This window comes from Anser cygnoides, chromosome Z (assembly GCF_040182565.1).
Source record: "Anser cygnoides isolate HZ-2024a breed goose chromosome Z, Taihu_goose_T2T_genome, whole genome shotgun sequence".
Taxonomy (NCBI): domain Eukaryota; kingdom Metazoa; phylum Chordata; class Aves; order Anseriformes; family Anatidae; genus Anser; species Anser cygnoides.
Window position 1 is genome coordinate 28,756,578 of NC_089912.1, and position 24,903 is coordinate 28,781,480.

The window sequence follows — 24,903 nt, forward strand, 5'->3', positions numbered from 1 at the left end:
GGAACAGCATAGGCACATAAACCAAAGGAGATCTCTCTAAAAGCATTCCCAAGTCTTGTGGTATCTTACTATTTTGTCCCGAAATTATAACTCCAGAGATGTGCTGTCAGAAATCTTTACAACAGGGCGTAATTTCTAAACTCACCCCTTCTGTGTATTATTAAAGGTGACTAAAATGACTGATGGCAAGCCGCTTACCGGGACATGCCTTCTTGAGTATCTGTTTCTTAGTGCTGTTATTTGCCTCTCAAAGATTATGCTGACACTCGTCTGGCTTTGGGTACATTGAGGTGAACTGTTAAAGGCGGTGCCATGCCACCCTACGGTGGTTTCACACTGGTTGATAGCTCAGCACCACCATGCAGCTTTCTCACTTCCCCTCCTCAACAGAAAAATGGGAGAAAATATGATGGGGGAAAAAAAAAAAACAAAAAACACCTTGGGCTGAGAGAAGGCCACGAAGATCACTCATCAGTTACCATCATGGGCAAAACAGTCAGCTTTGGCAAGATTAATGTAATTTATTGTCAATTAATAAAGGTCTAGAGCAGTGAAGACAAAAAAAAAAAAAAACTTCTACCCACCCATCTTTTTCTACCTCCTACCCCTGAGCAGCGCAGGGGAAGGGTCAGTCCTTGACGCTTTGGCTCCACGGCTCCTTCACGGTCACTCTCTGCCCCTGCTCCACGTGGGGTCCCTCCCACGGGATACCGTCCTGCCCGAACTGAGCCTACGAGGGCTGCCCACAGGCAGCAGCTCTTCAAGACCTGTTCCCACATGGCTCCGTACCACGGGGTCCATCCATCCCCCAGGAGCAAACTGCTCCAGCACGGGTCCCCCACGGGTGGGCGGCAGCTCCCCCCAGACCCTCCTCTCCATGGGCTGCAGCTCCGGCCCGGGGCCTGCTCCTGCAGGGGCTCTCCATGGGCCGCAGCCTCCTCCAGGCCACATCCACCTGCTCCACCGGGGGCTCCTCCACAGGGGGGCTGCAGCGTGGAGATCTGCTCCATGTGGGACCCATGGGCTGCAGGGGGACAGCCTGCTCCACCACGGGCCTCTCCACAGGCCGCAGGGGAACTGCTGCTGCATGCCTGGAGCACCTCCTGCCCTCCCGCTGCGCTCACCTTGGGGGCTGCAGGACTGGTTCTCTCTCAGCTCTCACCCCACTCTCCCAGCTGCTGTAGCACAGCAGTATTTTCCCCCTCCTTAACTCTGCTCTCCCAGAGGCCCAACCAGCATCGCTCCCTGGCTTGGCTCTGGCCAGCAGCAAACCCCTTTTGGAGCAGCTGGAGTTGATTCTGCTCTGACATGGGGCAGCTGCTGGGCTCTGCTCACAGAGGCCACCCCTGCAACACCCTTTCCCCTGCCACCCCCAACCCTTGCCGTATAAGCTCAGTATACACCGCTGCTGGTTTAGCTGTCCATCCCATCACGAATCCTGTTCTGTAAAATCATCTGGGCTGTACTAGTGGCCAGGGTTTTATTCTGTGGAAGACTTTGCAGAGCCAATTTACAAAATAGTAAATTAAACACTGACAACAGCATTACTGAGTGGCAGTGACTGCCCTCAGTCACAGCAGCCGCAGTGAATGCCTGGAGATGGGCACAGAAATGATGATCTATCTTTTGGGATCATCAGCTGCACAGCTTATCTAACTGTGCCTTTAACCTGATCAAGTCAGTTCTAGAAGGTTTGATGCCTACTTAACAAGAGTATATGTAGATCAATTAGTTTAATGTTTATATTGCACTCTGAATATATGAAGTAGCATATAGGAACGATTAGCAGTTTATATAGTGACTTACCCATTACACTGCTGGAGTAAAATATTAGAGTTATAAATTTTGTCATAGCAGGTCCTTAGAATTTTATCTTTCAACATTTTTAGTTGTCCTTAAGACATATGATTATTTTTTTTTAATGTGGCATTAATTTTTTGTTTCTTTTCTTTTTTGCTAAATAAAGTCTTTTGAGAGTTGGCCAAGGAGGGATCTAATTAAATTCATGTGATGATTCTGGGAGTTACTGAGGCTTGCAGTACTCCCACACATTTATCAATACACTGTTATGAGAGACAAATCATTTTAGCATTTGAGTTGAAGTGAAGATTATGTTATGTGTGTTTAATGTACACAAGCCCTCAGATGACTGAGCTGCATAAACCTTACAGCCAGTGACCTTTCCTGATGAAGAGGTTATTCCTGAAATAAATCTTCTCAGGCAGGTGCCAGCTCCTCTGCTCACTTGGACATGCCTTTGTAGAGCACTACCCAGCACCTGTGCCCATATGGAGGAGAGGGAAGTGCAGAGCATGCATGCCAGCAGCACAGAAGCTGGTTTTGTATAGAAATAACATATCTGGAACAATAAACCCCATGGGACAGCTTAAGTCATACAGTCAGCATGTCTGAACCCTGTTCAAAAGCAAGCTGTTTGTGTTGTGCTGCATCTCATGGCCATCTCTTATACTGGTGTGGGTTTCTTCTGTCTGAAAGAGATCTGCAGTGCAGTTGGCTGCGTGGTCTATGTGATATCCTTTCATTTCATGAGGTTCTGCTATGTATGTTTTTCAGGAAGTTGTGTATGATAGTGCCAGTACCCTCTAGCTTAATGTCATGGTTTTGGCTGGGATTATTTCTTTGTAGAGGTTTCTATGATGATGTGTTTTGGATTTCTGATGAAAACAGTGGTGATAACCCACTGATGTGTTTAGCTGTTGCAGAGCAGTGCTTGCACAGAGCCAAGGACTTTTCAGTTTCTGGTGCTGCCCTGCCAGTGAGGAGTCTGGGGGTATACCAGGAGCTGGGAGGAGACACAACCAGGACAGCTCACACAGACTGACCAAAGGGATGTCCCATCCCCTGCTGAATGACGGTCAGCAATAAAAGCTGGGAAAGAAGGGAGGGGGGGGGGGTGGGGAGGAAGGAGAGATGTTTGTAATGACGGTGCTTGTCTACCCAAGGAACCATTCCATCTGATGAGCCCTGCTTTCCTGGGAGTGGCTGAATACCTGCCTGCCGATGGGAAGCAGAGAATGAATTCCTTGTTTTGCTTTGCTTGTGCATGTGGCTTTTGCTTTACCTAATGAACTGCCTTTATCTCAACCTGTGAGTTCTTGCACTGTTGCCTTTCTGATTCTCTCCTCCATCACACCTGGGGGAGTTTGAGCAAGTGGCTGTGTGGCACTTAGCTATCTGTTGAGGGTTAAACCACAACACTTGAAAATCTGCAGCTAACGGGAATTACGAGTCTTACCGAGGGTAGCACATCTCCTGAGGACAGACTTCCTTGCTCTGGCCCATGTGCTCCATGCTGCTAATGGCTCCAAAATTGCCTTAAAGCCAGTGCTGAGATGCAGCATTTTAGTGCCTCCATTTTACTGGTGGCTGGCACTGGTTGCTTAGAGACATCTAAGCATAAATGTGTTAGAATATAAGGTTATCTGAATCCTTTGTAACTATTATGGTTTAGACAGAGTTTTTTTCCCTCTGTTTACCTAATTCATAGAGTACAGGTCCCTTCCTTGAAGGTAACAAGTAAAGCTTCTGAGACTGCCCTGATCTAGACCTCTGGAGAGGTCTCAACCTCCCACTCAGAGAAGTGTCTTCCAACCAACAGTGCCATAACTTTGAGTGCACACATTTAACACATTTAGGCAAGTAGGCCTTGAAGGTGACCTGAAGGTGTAATTTGTAATTTGTTTGATTTTTCCCTTCAGTTCCCACTTAACCAGAAGTGCTGCTTGGTCCTTCTGGTGCTGTATGTGGCTGTTTGGGCAACCAGGCAGGAAGTAGCACAATACTTATCTCTTTTCCTCTTTTGTGTCTCCGTCACCATTACTGCCATCAATGGTTGGCAAACAAAAACAACAACAACAACAAAAAGAAAAAAGAAAACATCTCTACTGTTTGTTGCAAGTGGATTGCCTTAACAAAGACATGATAGGTTGCCGCATATTTTGGACCAGGTTATGTTCCTTGCTGCCCTAAGGAGTCATCCAGATGTCAGGATATGTCAAGACCCATAGAAGGCATGATGAAGAGGCACCTTGAGATCTTACAGTTCTGTTGGCTGAACAATCAGTCACTGAAGTTTGCTGGTTTGACAGAGAGCAATTTTTAGACCATGTTTTTGGTTGCGTCTATGGGGAAAAATAAGGTATTTTTGCCCAAGCTGGAAGAAGTAGAAAACATAGTTTCAGCTAGGCAACTCTGTTTATTGACATATTCAAAGAGGCATATGTACAACTATTCTTCCTTTTTTTTTTTTTTTTTTTTAATTTAGTGGGGCTACATCCATTGTCTACAGATGCAGGCAGAAAGGGACCCAGAAACCTTACGCCGTCAAAATGTTGAAGAAGACAGTAAGTGTTTTTTGGTTTTGTTTTTGGTTTGGTTTGGTTTTTGTTTTATGGCTTTTTTGTTTGTTTTCTTGTTTCTTGTTTTGTTTTTGTTTTTGCTTTGGGATATGTTTCTGACTTTCTGGTTTTTTTTGTTGTTTGTTTTCTTTTGTTTTGTTTGTTTTTTCTCTTTGGGTGCAGTTTCTTCATGGGGGAAATGGACTAGATTTAGGACCCCACTAAGCTTTGTATTTTCTGTAGCGGAACTTCTTCAGTTCCTTATAGTTAAAACAGCTTTTAGAAGTAATAGTACTCTGTTGCAAATCCCTTATCTCCACAAATCTTGCTTGTATCTTCAACTGGTATTGTCAGTATGGACCTAGATTTGGGCAAAACATTTTAGAAAAAAAATTCTTTCACTGTGAAAAAGAAACAGGTTCTATATTATTAATGCACTCTGTGATTTCATATTGCTTTAGTACATTGATTTGCTCAAAAAATATCATTATATGATTTAGCTTTTTCATAAATGGATTAAAACATCAACCCAAACTCAAGTAAAATTAAATATTTCATAGGTTTTTTTTCTCCCTACAAAATTGCAAAAGGACCAGTTGTGACATCATTTATTTTTAGAGCTCCATATATATAACATTTCTACCACAGCTATTTTTGTGTGTGTCATGAAATAGATGGTGGAAAGCATAAAGGAAGACTAAAGAGGAAAGGCTAGTAATGGTCTGAGAAACTTCAAGCAGCAAGAGAATAGTGGTGGATAGGGAAGAGTAGTTCATGTTTCTAACAAAGATAAATCTGAGAGGAACCAAGCAAGCTGTGAAGCATGGGTATGGTTTTTATTCATGAGTGGTTTTGATTCAGTTTATTCTAGTGTTAAATCATCCATTATTCCATAAAGTTCAGGAATGTTCGCATGTAGCAACATAATGATGGGTGGGTAGGCGTAAACATGTCTAAATGCTGAATTAACTGGTGGTCTCTGTGCAAGACATAATAAGTGGGTTCCACATGAGTAAAATGTTGGCATTAATTTGTCATCTCTGAAAGTAAGCCAAAGTTTAAACTGGCATAGAAATTTAGTTCTCTTTGCTGCTTTTGAATTTGCATCTGGTGCATTGGAGGAAGCACAGTTTGCATTGCTGCAGCTTACGCTCTCTTTCTTATGGAAATGCATAGGACTTCATTTTTTTTATATATATATTTTTTTCACTTTTCTATGCCAATAATTCCCTTAATGTTTTAGGAATATATATATATATATATATATATTTATGATTCTCATTGTGCAGTGCACTTGGAAGAAAGATATTACTTAAAACCATTTCTTTGCCCTTTTTTTGGCCTTTGTGGAGATTAATTCATGTTCACCATGGCCGCATTAATACTAGATCCATCTATATGTGTCTGGGAACTATTCACTTCAGATTTTTGGCAGACTTATTTTAACACAGATTTCTTTTTATAATGATAGCAATACTAGAAAAATGGCAAGCAAGAAGGACATAAGAAAATGGTTATGTAAGTTATTTGCAGAACATCAGTAGCTTAGCTTAATGCAACTTTGATTGTATCAGCAGTATGGTTAAACAACTTGTGTAAATGAGCTCTTCCCAGGGTAATGATACACATTTTGTTGTGTTATGAGAATAAGCGTATTACTGTACAACTGGTCTTATTTGTATAATTAAGAACATGATACCGATTACAGATACTGGAAGGATATGCTGCAGCTTGTGTCTGTGTGTGACGAGCTACTGTAGCTGTCTTCCAAATTGGACACATAATTATTATCACAGAGACAGAACTAACTGTGTTACAATGCTCCCACAGTACGAGGCCTGATCTTTGCTCAGATCCTCTCCCAGTAAAAATAATCAAATGTGGGCCAAGTCATACAGTAAAATGTTGATCAGCTTAAGATTCCTGTTGACTTTTTAAAACAATTATTAAATATTAATAAAATAAATAAATAAATGGCAGTTCAATAGTGGAGGATATGATGGGAGAGAAAGAGGAAGAGCCTGTGAATGTTAGCTTTTGATACACAGACCCATTCTTCAATTCCCTTTCTTATGTGCACTTAAAGGAGTTTGAAAGAGCACAGGAAATTAGAAGACAAAGATGACAAAAGTTCAAATACTCTAATTTTTCCATTCAAACTGCCTAACTTTAAACACTGCACAGAGCAAGACTAACTCAGTAAGGAAGAGTGTCCGTGAGAACAGGGTGGGGTCAGGGAGTGAGTGGTCCAGGATGTTCTGGAAATGGCAGCAAGCAGTGTGTGGTTAGAAGTCTGACAGCTCCGGACTGTGAGTGCTGATCATTACTGTACTGTCCTTTAAAGCAAAGCTTCTGAAATCATTGTTTTTGTCTCAAGGGAACAGCTCAGACAAGAAACAAATGATCCTTTTGGGCTGAAGTAGCATGCTGGGAATAGACTGTAAGAAACATAAAATGCTTATCAGTGTTCTTTTATTTAAGTAATAAGATTAATTTTTCATTTTATCTAATGCAGTCTTGTTTAAAAGCAAATAAAGGTTTTGGCAAGATGTACCAGTCAATTATGAGAATACATACTTGTGGAAAGACATGAGTTTTTAGAAGCTTCTGTAATTAATATTACTTCATCACCTAGGTGAACAAAACTTAGTTCAAGGAACTTTTGTAGTTCTTACTCTTGAAATTTCCGGCTGCCAAAATTAGGAAATGAATTAGGACCATACTTCCAGAGTAGCTAAAATGCAACTGTTAGAAGAGGTAAAGGGGCCAAAAGAAAAGTTGATATACGTATTAGCAGGGGAAAAAAACACAACTCTGATATAATGTATATAAAATTAAATGTGGAATTGTTCATAAGAGATGTAAAAAGAAATAAGTTTAAAAGCCTACATCTATGGGCAGTGAATTAAGGTGCTAAACTGTTGTGTTTGATTTGCTTATATGCCTCATTCAAAGTTTGTGCTCAGTCTTCTGAGCTTAACTGAAACACAAGGTTGTATTATCTACTCATTATTCAATCTCCTGTGTTTAGCAGATTTCTTACTTTTTGTAAAGGTTGTAGATGTAAATAATTGAATCATATTGAAGGAATACCTTTATTAGAAAATCCATTTCATTCAGAAATAAATAAATAAATAAAGCAAGCAGATTCGTATAGTGCTTCAGAAAAAAAAAAAAAATCATCAAATGAGGTAAGTACAGAGATGAACTTACAAACTTGCAGTTGCAAATATGAGGTCAGTTTGCTTTTCACTATGCAGTTCTGCAATGATGACTCAGTATTTACTTAAGGAAAATGAAGTATCTTTAGGATACACTTTACAGATATGGTTGTTACTACTCTATGCAGGGACTGAAAAATTACATGAGATTTGTAATCAATCATTCTGGAACAGTTGTTGCATACAGTATATATCATATGGATCATACTGGAAGAACACTGGACTCTTGAAGGGAGTAAAATGTGCTATTTATAGAGTAAAACCTCTAGTCTGCAGACCTTTGCCTCCTTCTGGTGTGTTCTGAGGAAGCTAGGCAACATATGAACCAGGGCCAGCCTGGAGATCATCTCGTTATTTGGGCAGGTAAATGCCTTCCAAGAAATTAGGTCCACCTCTGCCTTTAAATTTCCTGCTGTGGTCTGGATGACTTGCTTAAAAAATATTAGTGAATGTCACCACTGAAGAAAACAGATGGCCTTTGCTCTGTCATTTTCGAAGTCAAGACACTGAGGGCCTCCCATCTTTTTAGATGTACCAAGTGCTAACAATTATAACTGAAGTAATTTGGGAGCTGTCACTGCAGTAAAGCAGCATGCTCTCAGGAAAGGAGAATGGGATTCTGAGTCAGGTTGCCTGGAGCTTGGGTCCTCCTGTACTCCAAGCTCAGCCTGTGCTGTTGGCCAAGTTATTTACTGCTTTTGTTTCAGCTTCGTCATTCATAACATGGAGATAATGTTTATTTGATTTGTTTAATGGTAGTGCTTTTTAAGATAGCCTGGTTAATATTCCTAGGTTTTAACTGATATATACTGCCCCATAAAATTGATTAAGTATTATGAAATATTAGGTGTTCTGTGTCTCAGTCAATGAGGCAACCAAATAAGTGAGACTACTTTGGAGAATTTTAATTTCATTTTTTTCATATGTGAGCATCCTCCCTCACAGGGTTTGTGATACTTAGCTAATACTTCCTAGGCATTTACTTAAAATATTTTTTTTAGGAAGCAACATTCTTCTTGAAGACTGGTTGATGTTGTTCAGGCACATAAAGTTCTCAGATCAGAAACACAGCAACAGTTTGTAAGATACACATGTTGGCAATGGCTATGCTGGAATTAGTCTAATTATACTAATCAGTTAGACAATTTGACAACAATAAATACTTTATGTCTGTGGAGCTGAGAGGAGTGTCAACAAATGTAAAGGTAACAAGCTTCCCTCCTACATAAGTGGGGTTGTTTTTCAAGGGTTATATATGTATACATAATATACATATATATGTTATAAACTTATTTATTTCCAGCTGTACAGACATTATTGTGGGCTGGGCTTGTTATTCTGAGTTGCAGTGAATTGGTGGTATTAAGACGTACTAAAGAGGCTTGTGCAAATGTCACGTCTGTTTTCCTGGAAGAGTGTTGCTTTTGGTTGAACCTTTCCAATTGACTGAGATGGCAAGTGCCACAGGTGTTTACTCTAAAAAATGGGTTTAGGGACTGTGTGTCACTTGTGGAGATTGCCAGAGTTAGTAAACAGGACTTCTGTAGAAAAAGCTCCTATGTCTATGTCTATAAAATGAAAATATCTGTCTGCTGCCATGTGACCTTACAGAAGCCTCCATATTTTCCTGCCACCATGTTTCTCTATTGCTATAGACTGTACATATTGAGGAGACCTGTATATATTGGTCCGGTGATGCAGCAATAATCAGCAGCCTTTCTGTACTAGCATCTGGGAAGAGCAGAAATTTAGCTGAGAAAACTGGTCCACAGAAAAATTGAGAGACTGACGTAATATTCTAATTTGTCTGAAGTGCTATGGCAGTATTCTTTTTTGTTTGTTTTTTTGTTTGTCCAGATTGGAAATGTTTACAATATGTATTTACATACATATATATATTTAAAATCTAAAATTTTCCTCTCAGAGCTGATATTTTCCATTAATAAAATCATTTAAAACAAAATTCAATTTTAGATTTATGCATATGTATTTTATATATATATAATATATATATATATTAGTATGGAGGTATTCAAGTCATTTTGATTTACAATCTTTTTGAGAAAATTATTACTTGAAGTATATTTAGTATTGCAAAGATCCAACTCCTGTGGATCTCTAAGCAGTATTATCAGGAATATCAACCTGCTGAAATTTAGATTTTGTCTGCAAGAATACATAACTATCATGTTGGTTTTAGCTCTTAGGGTGGTTTTGCACCCTCATAAAACAATAGTGCTATAAGAAGAGTTAGCATGATAAATAATTGTAGATTTCTGAATTGAGTGGCAAATATAGTAGGATCAGAATTTGAATGTAAATGTATGAGAAAATATGGAGTCAGAAGAACTCTGTGTCATGGCTTTCTAGAATTTGTGGGAAAGGTTCTAATTTCTGCAGGTGAGAGTCCTATTTCCTTCAAATGAGAAGACAAAAATGTGTTTATCAGAACTCTAGGAAAATTATTCATGTCACCATTACAGCCTATTTCAGCTGTTCTTTGGGGGCCATTACTGTGTTGTAGTTGCAGCACCACACTGAGAGAACATGGTAGTTTTTTCATATTTTATGGATAGCAGACACATGAGGTGCTGAGACTAGGAGCTGGATCTGTAAAGGATTTGTATCCAGGCAATTAGTAAGACAGTGCATAAAGCAGCAATAACTACATCCTGCATGCTTTTCTTCACAGATAAAGTCCATGGAGATAAGGCAGGCATGTGCAAAGCTTTGGGTAAGGCTACTTGTCCCTTATTTTTGTTGTTTTGCATTAGCTAGCAGAATCAAGAGTGCCAGCACAAAGGGCTGAAGAGAGAAAGGAGTGGAGTGTTAGATCTCAGCTTTTCTCAAACTCTGGTGAAAGGAGCACTCTGTAGAAATTGGGGTTCATAGTTCAAAGCCTTTCAGATCTCTAGGTTAGTCTTTTCAAAGGTGTAATGAGGATTTATGGTGATGGTGGTGCCAGTGCTCTTCTGTATTGCAGCTCCATAATGAAACACTCGTACAGGAGTGGGGAGCTCTTTAGTGTCCTTCACCACATTAGAGGTGTAACTCCATGTCAGAAGAATGCCATTATCAGCTATAAGCTTTTCTATGTTCCGTCTTTCCTGTTAAAATGATGCTGGGAGGCAGAAATGAAAGAATGCACAACACTACAAGTGATTCATAAAAGTTTCTTGTTCATCTGAACTCTTCATTTTATTTGTTGATGTTAATGTCTTCAATGCAGAAATGTCCACAGTGTTTGTGGACATGTCTGTCATGTAACTTGTGTGTTACAAACCAGATTTTCTTTCTCCCATATCATGGATGTGTGACGTGTTCAAAGAGAGACAGCTACTGCTGAGCATTGCTCAGAACCTGCCCTTCCCAGAGTTTATGAAAGCATGGTCAGAGTATTGCAGTTGTAATGGAGACTTCAAAAAACTGCTTTTAGATCCCAGTAAGTTTATCAGCCTAGAGTATCTGGACCTCACCAAAAGCTGATTTAGCCACAGATTTTACCTGCAGTAACAGAAAAATGTAAGAGGTCTTCAGGCTTTGTTTTTCTATGTAGGTACCAAAACTGATCCCCAAATGGCACTTTATGCATCAGAGATAGCTTTTAGCTCACTCTATGTGATTTGCGAAATCTGCATGTGAATTTGATGGCAGTAAGGGGAGAGATAGGTGAGTCTCCTGAAATTCAAATATTCATCTGGTCTAGTTCAAGCTCACATAGTTTATATTAGCCTCCTTTCAGCATCTCCTCTATTGATTCCTAAATTGTATAGAGATTCAGGGACTCCAGATTAAATGGAAAGCACCCTGCAGCACTTTCATGCAGAATTCACAGGTTGGGACTTAATCTAGGCTAATATTCTGCCTGATCTGCTGGAGAGGACGGTCACTGTACACTTCTGCTGCTCTCAGCCAGCTCCTCCTTTTTTTTCTTTCTTTTGCTTCTCCTTTTTTTTCAGCATGGCTCATAGATCCTGGCAGAGAAGGCAAACTAGTGTGCCTGTCATTAATGTAGTTGAGATATCCTCCGTAGGGATTGGAGAGATGCAGAGACAGAAACACTCCTGTAAATTCTGATGGTATTTGTTGACACTTAGCACTAAGAAGAGACTCAGTTTACAGTTTCTAATCTGTGACCTCTCCAAGTTAGTTGTATGGCCATGCTTTCAGATGTCTATCTATTTGTCTTAATCATCTCACCATTTCTACATTCTTCTCTGGCCCCCCTCCCATTTATATTAAGCATTTTTCATTCTCCATCCCTAAGAAGCTTCCTCAAGGCATTTTTTCCCCCCTTTGAAAAGGCTTTCTGTGCTATTAAGATTATAAGATATATAACCTGTAAATTATAAGCAGTTGTGGGCCCATGGACTCATTTATTTGGTTCTATCTATGGTCAAACAATACTGAAGTGACTTCATGACTTCAGGACCCCTCGTTGGTATTTGAGGCTGATCTACCAGAACGCTTGTCTAGCATCAGGAGACTGCAAGCCTGCTAGTTCAGGTGCCATTTAAGCAGCAGGTCCAGAGATTCAGGGCATTTTATCAGGGATTACACACAAGACTTTATCTGTACCTGAAGTTGTCAAGATTTCTTCTTCCCTGATATGTGTTGAACAAAATGTTCTCATTTGATCAGCAGACTCACAACCAGGCCTTACAAAATGAAGTAGTAGAGTGCTTATTTGATTACACAGAATAATTTGGTATCTGTGATGGATATTACAATACTAATGGTATTCTTTATGCATCAGAGCTTCATTGGACTGAACTGAAGTTTCACATCCATCTGTGAGTGTGACTCAATGCAGAGAACAGTGTGTATATTAGCTTAATATTTCTGTGCAATTTCTTAAATTGCAGTAGGCATCACACTTGGCTAATAATGTGTAAGTAAGCATAGTATCTTTCTCATGCATTTGAGGACTCCTAAGAAGTTAGAATAGCTTTAAAATAAAATGTACTTGATGATAGGAAGATGATAAGAAATGTTCTATCTCATATGAGATATAAGATACAATGTTCTATCTCTAAAAGCTCTCAGTTTCTAAGGGGCTTCTATTATGTGGCTATACAATTTATTTATTTGGTGTCATGGTGTGCATGTGAAGCCTTTTACAGAATGCCAGATGTCTAAAATTGTTTACATTACTTAAAGTAAAAGCTAGATTAATAAATTTTAACTGGAAAGTGAGGTAATTTTGGGGTTTGTAACTGCATAAATGAAATGAGAAGAATGGGCAAGGAAATAGTAAGTACAATTTGCTACATAATCCCATAAATGTGACTATTTTGAACTGGAAAAAAAAATGTAATTACCTTTGGTTTACACATTGTTCTTCTGTTTTAAGTGTCTTCCCCTACACAGCTTTGGGAACTCTAGCAATAGCAGTGCCACACTATAAACAGTGAATAGGTGAAATGAGCAGCTCATGAATACCTAATAGCCTGAAATTTGTTTGCATAAATGGTTCAACATTTATCAAACATATTTGAGGAAATCTGTAAAAATGAGTCAAGAGCAGAAATAACAACAAAATTAGTCAGATAGTTAGACTACAACGTACAATAAGGCCTGTTCTAATGAACATATAACTTGTATTGAACTTGTACAGATAATGTGTTATTGCAAATCACCTCTGTTGTTCAAGCTACAGGAACCTTGTGATTCACCCTTTTGTGATACCACTAAGTTAATGTGGATGAGCAGTAGGACACGCTTCACAAAAGTCTGTGTGTTTTTGGAGAATATGGCAATATGACCTGCATCTGGCCAGCTTTACCATTAAAATCTTATATTACAAAGTGCAGGGGCTATTAATCAGGTAAATCAGCATTTGCTTTCTTGTGCTTAAATATACACAATTCCACAAATCATCTCTATCCATCTGATGGTTTGCCTGCAAAATGTCCTATGCTTTTTGACAAACACAAATGTTGCTCCTTTGATGGAAAAATTTACATGTAACAGTTTAACAGTATTATCATATACAGATACTACATTTCTCATTCATTTTTTAAAAAGCATATGCTTGTACAAGCCCATCTGACCTATATTTGCAGCCCGCAGATTCGCATGTACAAGCAGACTTTTAGGCACCTCACAGGACTAATGCAGGCACATTAATGTAACTTGCAGTTCCATGCATGCGTGTACAATCTGAAGCATACGTATCCATTGAAGCATTGTAGATGCAAATTAGAAGTGTGGTCCCGTGCCTAAAGACAGAAAATATTTGCTTTAATAAGAAATGGTCTGTTTTCTTTGCACTATTAATACTAGTTGATTTATGGAGGCTCAAAAAAAATTTGTCAGCAACCTACAAAATGAAAACTCCCTGCTGAGTTTATAGAAGATACTGCAGGGCTGTGCAATTACTGCTGTGCTTTATTGTATTGTTTGAGGTGTTCTTCAGGGACCTCATGTTCAGCTTGAATAGAGATAGATCTGGAAAAGTCTGCTAAGTTTAAAATACCAAAAAAAAAAATAAATTACTTTGAACCACATTTTTAAAATAATAATAATAATAATACTCCATTATGAGTACAAAGGTTGCTCCCTTACGAAGAGAGAGCTGCTGACATTGCTGAGAAGGTCAAGCAATGCCCCACTAAGAACCCCTAAAACATGGGAGGAATTCTTTATTTCAAAAACTCAAGTTTTCCTCAGAAAAAGGACACACAAAGAGTCAAATCACCTGAAATAGGTGTTAAATACATTCCCTAACTGGAACAAAGAGGTATCCTTTTGTTCAGAAGGTTCAGCTTTTTTTAACTCGACTTTTACTCACAGTCCACTGCTGCCGCTATGGAATAACACCAGACTAACCCAGAAAGATAGACTGGATCACATATAAAGCACCTATTTTCATTTGCTGTGGGATTTTGCAGCCATGCCACTTCTTGTGTTTCCCAGGATTTTTTATTACTTATGTTGTAGGATGACATCTTTATCTTGCATTGATACGTAAGCCAGCTCAGATGCATGTTTTACATGGCACTAACCAGCTTTGCACAGACAAAAATGCAGACTCAAAAGTCATCTTTGGAGTATTTTAATCTTTGTCACGACTGAAAGGCTTCCTGAGAAGACATTCTGTGTATGAGATGGGCAGAAATTGGAATTTCCGGACATTCTGAAATTAAAAAATAAAGCTTAAAACTAAATAGAAAATATGTAGTTTGAATCTTGTGAATATTTATTTAAATTCATGCTCAGAAACTCATTTCACTTTTTCTTAAAACTTTTCAAGAGAATCTGGGTAACCCAGCAGCCCTTTGCATATTCAGGACAGTTGGGAACAGACCTGTAGACTACCAGAGATTCAACATCTCTGCTTGCAGGTACTCTATGTGTGTATACTTTTTCAGAAGTAAATAAAATAATGGCAAAATTAAAAAGAGTAGTTAGCAACTGACACCACGAAGTACAGAAAGGGCTAGGCTGCAGAGGAGTTCCTCTACCTGAGATGAAAATAAAGATTGTTTCTTAGAAGCACTTTTTGGCAGAGAGTGGTGGCAAGCCAATAATGATTTGCAGCATGCTCCCTGTAAATGCAAGGAAGTACGTGCCCACAGCCTGAACTGTTGGTTCAATAAATCATTCATTTGTTCCAATTAGAGGTGTTCATGTGAGTCAATAACTAACCGAGATATTTAATAAGGAGCTGCGCAGAGCTGCAGTGAACAGCCTCAGTGAGGTGGGCTGTGCTATGAAGCTCCTCAAAAGCTGCTTTGTGACCCTTGCTGGGGCACAGCATTCTCACCTGACCTGCCTGGTGGCCACACCTGGCCAGATGTGTCCCTCTGTGTCTGTAGGGCCCTGGGAAAGGAGGACAGCATAGTGCAGGCTTGTAGGATGAGGAATGCACTCTGATTCTTGCTATCTACTAAGTCTAAGGGGCCTCTGTTTGCCTCTTGTGTTTTCAGGATGATGTATGTACCTTACTGCAAGGAAGCAGCTAGAAGAACCTCTTCACAGTAACAGTTTGTTTTATTTTGTGTTTGATTTAATTCAGATAGAAGCAACACGTTCACGTCTCAGGGGTTTGTAGTATCACTCAGCCTCACCATCTCAGGACCTGGGAACACGGAAAAACCTCAGCTTTCATTAAGGATTTTTCCAGCCCTTTCCCTTGCCAAAATCGACTGAAATTTATAAACCAGAAATAGACTGGTTGTAAACCAAACTCCACTGAGTGACCAGGATCATATTTTGAAGATGCAGGGCTTTTAGACATATATCTGCAAGACAGATGAATGCCTAGTTCTAGAAAAGTGAAGCAATTGGGTAGACAAAATACTAACACATCCAGGAATAATTACATTGTTAAGTAAATGCTTTAATATAAAGTGGGTGGATAATTTCATTGACCCACACTGACAAATGCTGTCCTGACTGACTGTGTCTTCGCTGAGTGAAATACCCTAATAATGCTGTTAACCCTGTGTCTGTCTGTAAACAGGACATAGGAGTTCAGGTTTGAGTGCACACAGCATGCTGCCACTCATCTAGGGGCCACATCCATCAACACAGCAAAGCCACAACCTGCAGTGGCTGCAGTGCAGATAGCCATTTCCATTAAGTGCACTGGGTTCTTGGATGCCTCCTGCTCCCAAATTCAGGTTGTTGGATCTTTGCTGCTGCAGGTACTTTAGCTAGTTATGTGAAAGCCAGTGTGCAGACGCTTACCTGTGATGCAGTCACAGCTCCTGATGGACTTTACTGACAGAGGTGTATTGGGGACCGCTGCAAGCCACAGAACAAGGCAGTGGTCTGTCACACCTGCAAGTAGTTCTTGCAGGTTTTCTGCATGTTAGCACTTCATTTGAGTGTCTTCACAGGAAAGCCATGGAAACATATAAATTTTTAGTAAAATAAAGTTTTAGTCATTAGCAGTTTTTTTATTATTATTATTTTTTTATTTTCTTGTCCATGGGCAGTGAAAACTCAGTTCCTATGGTCAGCAGTGGAGAATAGATAAATAAGTGTTTCAAGATTGCCTGGATAAGACCTTCTCAAACTGATGTAGATCTACCAAGCAGAAATGCAGAAGCCTGCTTCACAGGCCTATCACAGCAAATGCTTTTTGACTGCTTGCAGTATGAAGTTAACAAACAGAAAATATAGCTCTGTAAAATCACTTCACTGTTAAAATTACACAAGCAGGCAGTCACACAACCAGGTACAGAATTAAGATAACTTTTTCATGCAAGTGAAAAATAAGCATGCAAACAGAAATTAAGTAATAAAAGGAAATTATTAATACTAATAATAAAATACTAATGAAATATTTGACTAGAAGCACATTCTAGTCCATTTGACATAAATTAAAAACAAAGAATAAAGAAAACTTGTAGAAGAGTAATCAATAAACTAATAGAACCGGGACCTGTCTTACAGGTAGCATGTGATTGTTTTCTCTCTTCACAAATAGACCATTTCTGCTGACTTTATTATTCTTTACTGTGATATAATTGCATAGGTCTCACTGACAATCCTGAGTAACATTAATTTAAGGAAAGCTACAATTAATTGTTAGATATTGTGCTAGGTTCCTAAATTGCATCCAGAGAGGAAGAGGCAAAAATAAATGGTTTCACAACCTCATTTTTGTAAGGTATTACATCTGAACATTTGCACAAACTTTTGTGGTAAAAGAGTTTTCTGGCTAAACTATCCAAATTTTAAAATTTGTTGCTCTAGCAAAATATGCTATGGAGTGAACTGCCTGGCTGTCATCCTGTCAAATCATTTCTGTCAAGAATATTTGTACCTGAATTGTTGATATTCCTGCCGAAACTGCAAATAGGCCAACTCTGACCCTGATTTAGGTACCTACATTTTCTTGAAAGGAGCTGCAACAATATGAGTTTTGATACTGTCTATACTTAGGAGAATGTAAGAATGCAACAATAAGTGAAAAAACAGGAGGTTCCCTAGAGTAGAATGTTGTGGCTACATATGCTGCTGCTTTTACTCTAAAACTATTCATATCACTTACACATGCACACGTCTCATGTAAAAAATATCCCAATAGACATTTTCTTGGATGCTTTTAAATATTTAACACTCCTAAGCATGTGTATGTGACCTTATTAATCACCAGGGATAGGACCTGCGGGAACAGTGTTCAGCTGAGGCAGGGGAAGTTTAGGCTGGACATCAGGAAGAGGTTCTTCACCGAGAGGGTGGTCTCACACTGGAACAGGCTCCCCAGTGAAGTAGTCACTGCACCAAGCCTGTCTGAATTTAAGAAGAGATTGGACTGTGCACTTAGTCACATGGTCTAAACTTTTGGGTAAACCTGTGTGGTGCCAGGAGTTGGACTTGATGATCCTTATGGGTCCCTTCCAACTCGGGATATTCTATGATTCTATGATTATTTGCCATTGCAACCCAGCATCTTGATTTTTTTAGGTACCTTTTTCTCATACCATCACCTGAAGAAACATTAGAAAAACAGTGTGTGTGCCAGGTCAGGAACTGAATCACAGAGGGGCCTGCCTATCTGAAACTGAGCCTCAAGTTGCTTTTTCACTTAATTTGTTGCCACTAGTGAGTTGAGAGGGGGCCTTTATCATTTGTCAGTAGTATCTACTTAGTACCAAAAGAAACATATTCAGGATTTGGGCAGACTCTTACATGCTCATAGCCAGGCATGCATGATGGGTGAACATTTTCACAACTGGAGAAAACAAACTGCAGATTGTTCAGTTTGTACAGGCACCTTTGGAGGGGATGAGTTGCTCAGTCTAAGCAGCAGCTGTCCCTGTGATACAGCACATTAATTTTTTTGATCCAGTCTGAGGTGCCAAGCCTATAAAAAGATCCCAGGCATGTATTATTACTCCCAGCATCACCAGAGCCTCTGAGTCCCCAGCTATGCACCTGCACCGGTGACAGAGAGGCAAAGGAACATGCTGATGACACAGGCATCCTAGACCCAAGTCGGACCTCTTGGCATGGGGAGGAACACGCAGGCTGGTGCTCATGGCATGGTAGAGACTGCATGTGACACATTTCCTCAAAGCCACTGCTCAATGAGACAAGAACAGAGAAACTTGCATTTAGAGCAGAAAGGGATAGAAAGTATAAGGCCTTTGGCAGAGCTGAAAGGGCCTGGTGTTCGTCTGATCCCAAGAAGGTTTAGCTATTGATCCCATGTTCATCTTATCTCAAGAAGGTTTAGTTATTGACCCTGCTCTTTATCTCCCATTAGGTATTCAGGGAATGGAGCATTTTATTCCTCTTTAATTTTTGTTTTCTGCTGCTTCTCTGATGCACCAAACCTGTTCAAAGTTGGTTTTTGCTTCTTTCATTTTGCTTCCTGTCAGAGCTACAAAAAGCAGGTAAATGTCAATGAGTTTCAAGAAGTCCCTAAGGGCTCTATCTCTCTACTGCTTTACACCACTGACAAACCACTGCAGCACTGCTGTCCTGGAATTGTTCCTGACTTACACACACATAGGGAGAATCAAATTTTGCCTTTTCTGTAGTTCTGAGTGTGACTGATACTTGGATTTTGTCATTGCTGGGAAAAATTAGATACAGAGAAGAGCTTCTTGTCTTTCAGGTCATAAAGAAGGGATCATTTTTAAAGCATGTCTTCTTCATTAAGAATTTGAAGATAATTTTATGTCCCTTCTAAAGATTTGTATAGTGTAACAGTTCATCTATGAACAACAACTATGTAAAACAAATGAACAAAAAAAAAAAAAGAAAAAAAAAGAAAAAATAAATGTTCAATGAAAAGCCTCTGCTAAAAACAAAACAAATCTTCTGTTTGACTTCATTTGTGTCATCAGCTTGGAAAAAGTTAGTGATTTACCTTGGTGATTCTTATTCAGCTCATAACCCCTGAGATGAAGAGTGCTGTAGAAGAAAAATGTTTATAATTTTCATCGTTGTAGGATTTCTCTTGATTTTGTGAAAATATTTGCAACCAAGAGAGTTTTTTTTTTTTCCATAAATGTATTGATTACCCTAGTAACATAAAAAGCATGCTTAATTTGCTTATGAGCAAATTATTTTTTTATTTATTATTTTTATTTTTCTTGCTTGCTTAAGCATTCAAGTTCAGGGTGATCAGCAGTTATCTTTCCTGACTGAAATACTGCCCAGGTCTGCATTTCTTGTGGGAAATGACCAGTTTCCCCCAAGAGGGCATAGCTTGGTTGTGCCTGGATCGTAAAAGCCAGAAATTTGAGAAGGGAAGGAAAGGGAAAAGCTAATCCTCTCAGAGTTTAATCAAAGGGATAGTCTTTGCGTAAGTAGAGCTTTCTGTCAGATATGTCTGAAGCAAGTTGAAGTTAAACCTTACACCCTGCCTGCGGCTGGGGCGTGTTTGACCTTTGCATTGCTTTTTTGTCCTAAGCAGCATGTTACACTGCTTTGATGTGCTCATCCTACCTGCAGAAAACTATGTAAGTACAGCTGGTGACCAGAGTGTGTTTAAAGGAAGCTATTCTAGCAAAAACTGGAGAGTAGCAGTACACAAGGGCAGAGCTTGAATAGAAATAGGAATTCATGGAGCTTTCTCTGATACCTTTTCTATAGTCTACTTCTTTCATGATTTACATGTACATTTGTGATCATTTTGCTACATAGATGTTTTTCTGTTATAGTATCTGTCTCGTGATGATGGAAGACTGTTCTTTACAATATACTTGATTTGTGTACCTTGCATCATTGTTTTCTCCCAAGAGATCTAGAACTGCTGTTCATACATCTTTTTCTATGATACAACTAGAATTTTCTATGGTGAACAGAGAAATCAATTATTCACCTTTTTTCCTCCCGGCTTTTAACCAGGTAGACAAGAAAATTGTCCGCACAGAAATTGGAGTGCTTCTTCGCCTTTCACATCCCAACATTGTAAGTTCAGCTATGTTCCAATCCATTCCTTTTTAAAAAATAAAAAATAAAAATGCCTGTGTTCCCGAGAGCTCCACATGGACTACTGTGGCTCACCTATATAGATTTGTGAGAGTCTTAGATTAAAGCTTTGGTTTCTCCTCATGTGCTCATTAGCAATTCATTATGCAAGACTGTTGAATTATACTTTAAAGTAAACTATTGATGTTCTTACAGAGTTGGGTCAGAAACTGTACAAAAAGAGCTCTGTAAAGGATAGGAGAAATTTGGCATTTTCAATCTTTGGGGAGACTTCAGCTTACACTGAAAGATTTACAGAGAGGTATTGACGAGCACTAAAGAAAGTAGATTCTAAAATTCTTGTATTACATAGAGGTTGCAGAAGGATTTATAGCAACCAGCAACAAAAAAAGGGAATGTATAGGGAATAAAGCCAGAAAAAAAAAAAAAAGTGTGAGAGAATGTGTATAATAATGTGCTGAACTGCAAAGTAAATGACACCAACTTCAGCTGGTATCATCCTCTGCTTTACTGGCTGGAGTCTGTGTCTTTCTGTTGGCCCCGTGATGTGCCAAGCAAGAAGACAAATACAAAAATGAATCCTTTTTGTTGTCTTTTACCAGATAAAACTGAAGGAGATATTTGAGACCCCTACCGAAATCAGTCTTGTTCTGGAATTGGTCACAGGTGGAGAACTATTTGACAGGTAAGTTGTCTGTACAAACCTCACTCTGTACGTCCCTCTGGGAAGTTATAATCCAGGTTTTTGCTCTGCACATAGTCCATGTGTCAGTAATTACTGGAATTATTTGATCAACATATGATTTATTCACACGAGTAAATATCTGCAAGAACTAATTGCAAAAACATATTTGGAAATGTGATTATCAGGATTTTGTTTTGGAAATGTTACATGACTAGAGAATGGAAGAAATTGTCAGTAAGTTCTGAAGAGCACATACAGTGCAAGAAAGGTGTTCTGCACGTGCATAGTGTTAAATCATGCTGAAGCAGACAAAAGGCAGGGAAAACTGGTAAAATCACATTGACAGGTCATCATAAAATGTGGTAGGTGGCAATCAGCTAGCCAGGAGGATTGTGTTATGTCAGATTAAAAGTTGATAAGCAGAGTAGCAAAAAAGAAATATTACTTGATAGTCATTCTATTTATAAAACCTCTCCTTTTGTTAAAATGATTCTGCAAGACAGCTATTGAGTCTGAAAGTAATTTGTTCGTGGTGCTCCACATCCTTAATCTTGCACATACTTAATCTTAAAAAAATTCTATGATAGTGTTGTGGCAATACTCTGCTGTTGTAGATTTGTTGTTTGTTTGTTTGTTTGTTTGTTGTTGATTTTTGTTTGTTTTAGAGCAAGAGAAAATATGAAATGCACTTTATACCGGTTTGAGTAAATCAGTTAGTTCACTGAAGTTAGATTACAGAAAGTACATGAAGGTACAGTGCCTTCAAACTCATGCAAGGACAGGCAATTTAATCCTCCTTCTTTGTTTTTAAAGTTTAATATTTTAGAGGACTGTTACATAAAGTATGCATTGAAGACTCAGTCTGAAGGGCTCTTTGACTGAGAAAACAAAAGCATACTCTTTTGTATACCGTGTTCATAGCTACAGCCTTGAGATGAACTACTTCTGAACTATAACAACAAAAACAACTCCTCTTGCAACGTCTGTGGTTCAGCAGAAGAAAGGTGCATGGTCTCTCAATAGTTAGTCAAAGCAATCAGGAAAGATGTGCTACAAGTTAAACAACCAATAAGCACCAAGCTATGGAGGACCCTGTGCAAGATGCCTTACCTTTCACATAGCCTCTTGTATATCTACGTGGCTTCAGATTGGGCATTTTTTCCAAAGGTTGGGATACTATACAGGAGTGTTTAATGAGAGTTTGCAAAGGGAAAAACACAACTAGGCCAGTAAAATGTTTACTTTATGAGCATCAACCATGTGTGTGATAGAAGAATCATAGAATCGTGGAACGGTTTGGGTTGGAAGGGACCTTCAAGACCATACAGTTCCAAATCCTCTGCCATGGGCAGGGTCACCTTCCGCAAGACTTGGTTGCTCAAAGCCCCATATTGCCCAGTCTTATACACTTCTAGGGATGGGACACCCACAACTTCTCTGGGCAACCTGTTCCTCTGCCTCACCACCCTCTGGGCTAAATAACCCCAATTCCCTCAGCCTGTCTTCATAGGAGAGGTGCTCCAGCCCTCTGATCATCCTCATGGCCCTCATCTGGACTTCCTCCAACAGACCCATGCCCTTCTTGTGCTGGGCACCCCAGAGCTGAATCAACTACTCCAGGTGGGTCTCACATGAGCAGAGTAGAGGGGGAGAACTGAAAAGACCACATGTGATCTGGGATGTGGCATTGTGTTACATGACAGAACTAGAATTCAACATTACGACATTTTCAACATTCTGTTATCTGTACTCAGGATGTGATTATGGCATTTGAGTACTCAGGTTTATCTTTCACCGAAATCATATGCTTAGTGGTTTGGTTTACAAGCTTGGTTACAAGTTTACAAGTTTGGTTTGGTTTTACAGTTTGCTTACAAAAAGCTGCCTGGTGTTGCCTGAAGAGAGATGTTTACTAGAATTGCGGTGCCCCCTTGTGATGCTACAAATGAGAACTAATACTATGGAGCTCTTCTGAGTTAAGCCTCCTCTGTTTCTCCATATATAACAAAACTGGAAACTTTGGCAATGCAGTCTTATCTGGTGTGTGATCTGGGAAAAAAAAACAAAAAACAAAAACAAAAAAACCCCACCTCTAATAGAAATATGCAGCCAAGATGTTCTGCAGTAATAACATGAATTAAATGTTAGCTGTCCCTTTCTTCTTTTTCAGCAGGGCTGAAGGGCTAACTCTTGTATTATGATATACAGTGGCTTCCTTTTGAGTTTCACTGAAAATAAACTTAGCTTTCTGCCCTAGGGCAGAATTCCCCTTTCATGCTTTATGTTTTCAATCTATATATATTTATATCAAGTGTGAAGGATGACATCCTGAATATTCTGACATAGCAAGAATCTCAGTGCACTCCCTCTGCTGTGCTTGCATGACTCCTGTCTCAGTCTAAAGCCAAACAGCTCTGGGAAATCTCCTGCTGGACAGTGAGGTTGTGACAGATATGGATGGCAGACTTCACCAAGTCTCAAGAATCTCCCTTGTTCTTGAGAAAAGACCCTGCACAGAGAACATGTGGGCAAGCAGGACTGTGATGTGGGCAGGGACCACCCCATGGGTTTGCAGGACCTTACATGCTTGGTGGACAGCTACACGACTTTGTAAACCACCTGCTATACACAAACAGCAAAGTGACTTTTGTACTCTGAAGGAGTTGTCCTTTGGCCTCTTCCAAATTATCTGCTAGCAGATGATACAACTGGATCAATCACACCACTGTATCTGCTCTCCTTACTATGAACACGTTCATTGGTGTTACAGGTACTGCTCTTTCTGATAACATGCAGATACTTTTTTTATTAACTATTTTACTGCTTTCTGCCATCCCATTTGTCCATTCTTCTTTTGCACAGTATTTGAGCTGCAGATGAGCAAATTTGTTCACACACTCTTTCTCCTTATCATGAAGGTGATTTTGAAAATGCCCAAGTCAGATTCACTCTCTGGAATTGTATTACTTTTCCTGATGTGCTGCAGGTTTCATGCCACTCTAACACAAACTTCCTTCACCATATTTAATATTTCTATCATATAATCCATGTTACTGCTTAAATAACCTGTCATATGATGGTCAATTGTGTTACCCAAAAGGCGATAAATTCCAACAAATATGTCAGTTACACATCCTCGCTGATATAATTGAATCAAGTTGGTTTTGCTTATATATTTAAAAGGCTATTTCTCAGACTTCATAAATCACATTGTAGGCCATATTCTGACATGCCAAACACAATAAATACAACTCCACACCAAACTGGAGAAGTTTATGTAAATTGTAATATTTATTGCTAGTTTGCATGATGGCTTTCATCACCCCAGTAAGTGAGTAGTCACAAAGGTTGTGAAGTAAGACAAACCAATGGACAAAATGACCAAAAGAGAGAGAACACCAGTAGGTCTAGTAGGTGTAAATTAAGTGGTATTCTAGTTCATTCCTAAAGCTGTGTCTCCATCCCAGTTCTGGCAAACATGCCTTTAAAATTGTTTGGCCTTCCTCTTTCTTTCCTGGATGTTTGAAACAGCCACGCATGCTTGAAGAACATTTTGAACAGTGGCATTGTAACAGAGTCCTGAAGGACAACTCTAGTGCTTCTGAGCATCCCAGCCCTGTACGTCCAAGAGCATATGGCTGCATTTCTCACACTGCTGCAATACTGATGCCAGTTTTCACTGGTGCTGGGGCATGATCTCACTGAGAAAAACAGAAACCCAGATGTAACCCAGCTGTTC

General features: G+C 39.4%; 1 protein-coding gene across 1 annotated transcript in view; it reads left to right on the forward strand.

Annotated features, from left to right (window-relative positions):
• CAMK4 (calcium/calmodulin dependent protein kinase IV) overlaps positions 1-24,903 on the forward strand; it is a 157,093-nt gene that overhangs the window by 69,301 nt on the left and 62,889 nt on the right. The window contains exons 3-5 of the mRNA XM_066987845.1: positions 4,286-4,364; positions 20,396-20,458; positions 21,082-21,164. Of these exons, the coding sequence (XP_066843946.1) occupies positions 4,286-4,364; positions 20,396-20,458; positions 21,082-21,164 (225 nt within the window). The remainder of the gene's footprint in view (positions 1-4,285; positions 4,365-20,395; positions 20,459-21,081; positions 21,165-24,903) is intronic.